We start from the raw sequence: 923 nt of genomic DNA, 5'->3' as shown, positions 1-923 counted from the left end.
ATGATCAAGGTTTTTAGATACACCGCCGAGAAAATAACGCAAGCTTTAGCAAGCCATTGCGTATCTTAAGCAGTGTATCAAGCAGAGTTCGCTCCATAAAAGGGAAGTAAGAGTTTTGGAGCTACTTAAAAGTTTTCTACAGTACTGTATATATTTCGGACGCTTAAAAATTTCGGACTCTTCTTTTGTCCGAAATTAAAATCGTCCGAAATTTTTGAGAAGTAGGGTAGTTGTGCCAGCTGAAGACTGTCTTAATTCACAATTTATTGATGTTCTAAGAAAACTGCGATTAAAACGCCAAATCTACAAGCTATTTCTAACCTTCGTAATAAAGATCTACTTTGTCCGCAGGTTGGTCGCTGAACAGTTAAAGATCCACAGCTCCGTACAAGCTGAGGAATTTGAAGAAGTCGCCATTTTCTTCAGTGACATCGTTGGATTCACCAAGCTGGCTTCTTCCAGTAAACCACTCGAGGTATTCACCAGTTTTTCTTAGCCTCTTGCAGGCGTTCACTTAGTTGCGGCATTGTGCGAAAAAAAAAAAAAAAAAACAGCGGAGCAAAATGTGCCCCAGCTAAAGCCCCATTCACACCATGCCGGTGGAGTTTAAAAACGCATCAACCAACGGTCATTTTGGATTTCTGTTTGAAGGAAACTCAGTCAAGGAAATCAGATGATTATCGTGATTAGACTGATTACATCGTTTTCTAAAAGTTCCCTCTCAAAATGTGGCCATCCACGCGAAAACGAAAAGCCGGAGTGATATTATACAAGGACAAAATGAGTTCAATTCTTTTCCTAGCTAAATGATAAAATATTTTCTTTGCAGATTGTGGATTTACTAAACGATCTGAACGTTGCATTTGATGAAATCATCACACGGTTTGACGTCTATAAGGTACGCCCTAAGAAACTACGCGCGC

The 923-nt window shown here is 39.7% G+C and overlaps 1 protein-coding gene across 1 annotated transcript in view; it reads left to right on the top strand.

Moving 5' to 3' along the window:
* The window catches only part of LOC110064853 (guanylate cyclase 2G-like), a 6,286-nt gene continuing 5,363 nt past the window's right edge, over nt 1–923 (top strand). Inside the window, exons 1-3 of the mRNA XM_089288500.1 lie at nt 1–38; nt 352–475; nt 803–898. Coding sequence (XP_089144626.1) covers nt 1–38; nt 352–475; nt 803–898 — 258 coding nt within the window. The remainder of the gene's footprint in view (nt 39–351; nt 476–802; nt 899–923) is intronic.

The sequence above is a fragment of the Orbicella faveolata genome, unplaced genomic scaffold, assembly GCF_042242905.1.
Source record: "Orbicella faveolata isolate gen_17 unplaced genomic scaffold, um_ofav_v1 contig_15, whole genome shotgun sequence".
NCBI classification, from domain to species: Eukaryota; Metazoa; Cnidaria; class Anthozoa; order Scleractinia; family Merulinidae; genus Orbicella; species Orbicella faveolata.
This window is presented reverse-complemented; position numbering and strand designations above follow the sequence as displayed.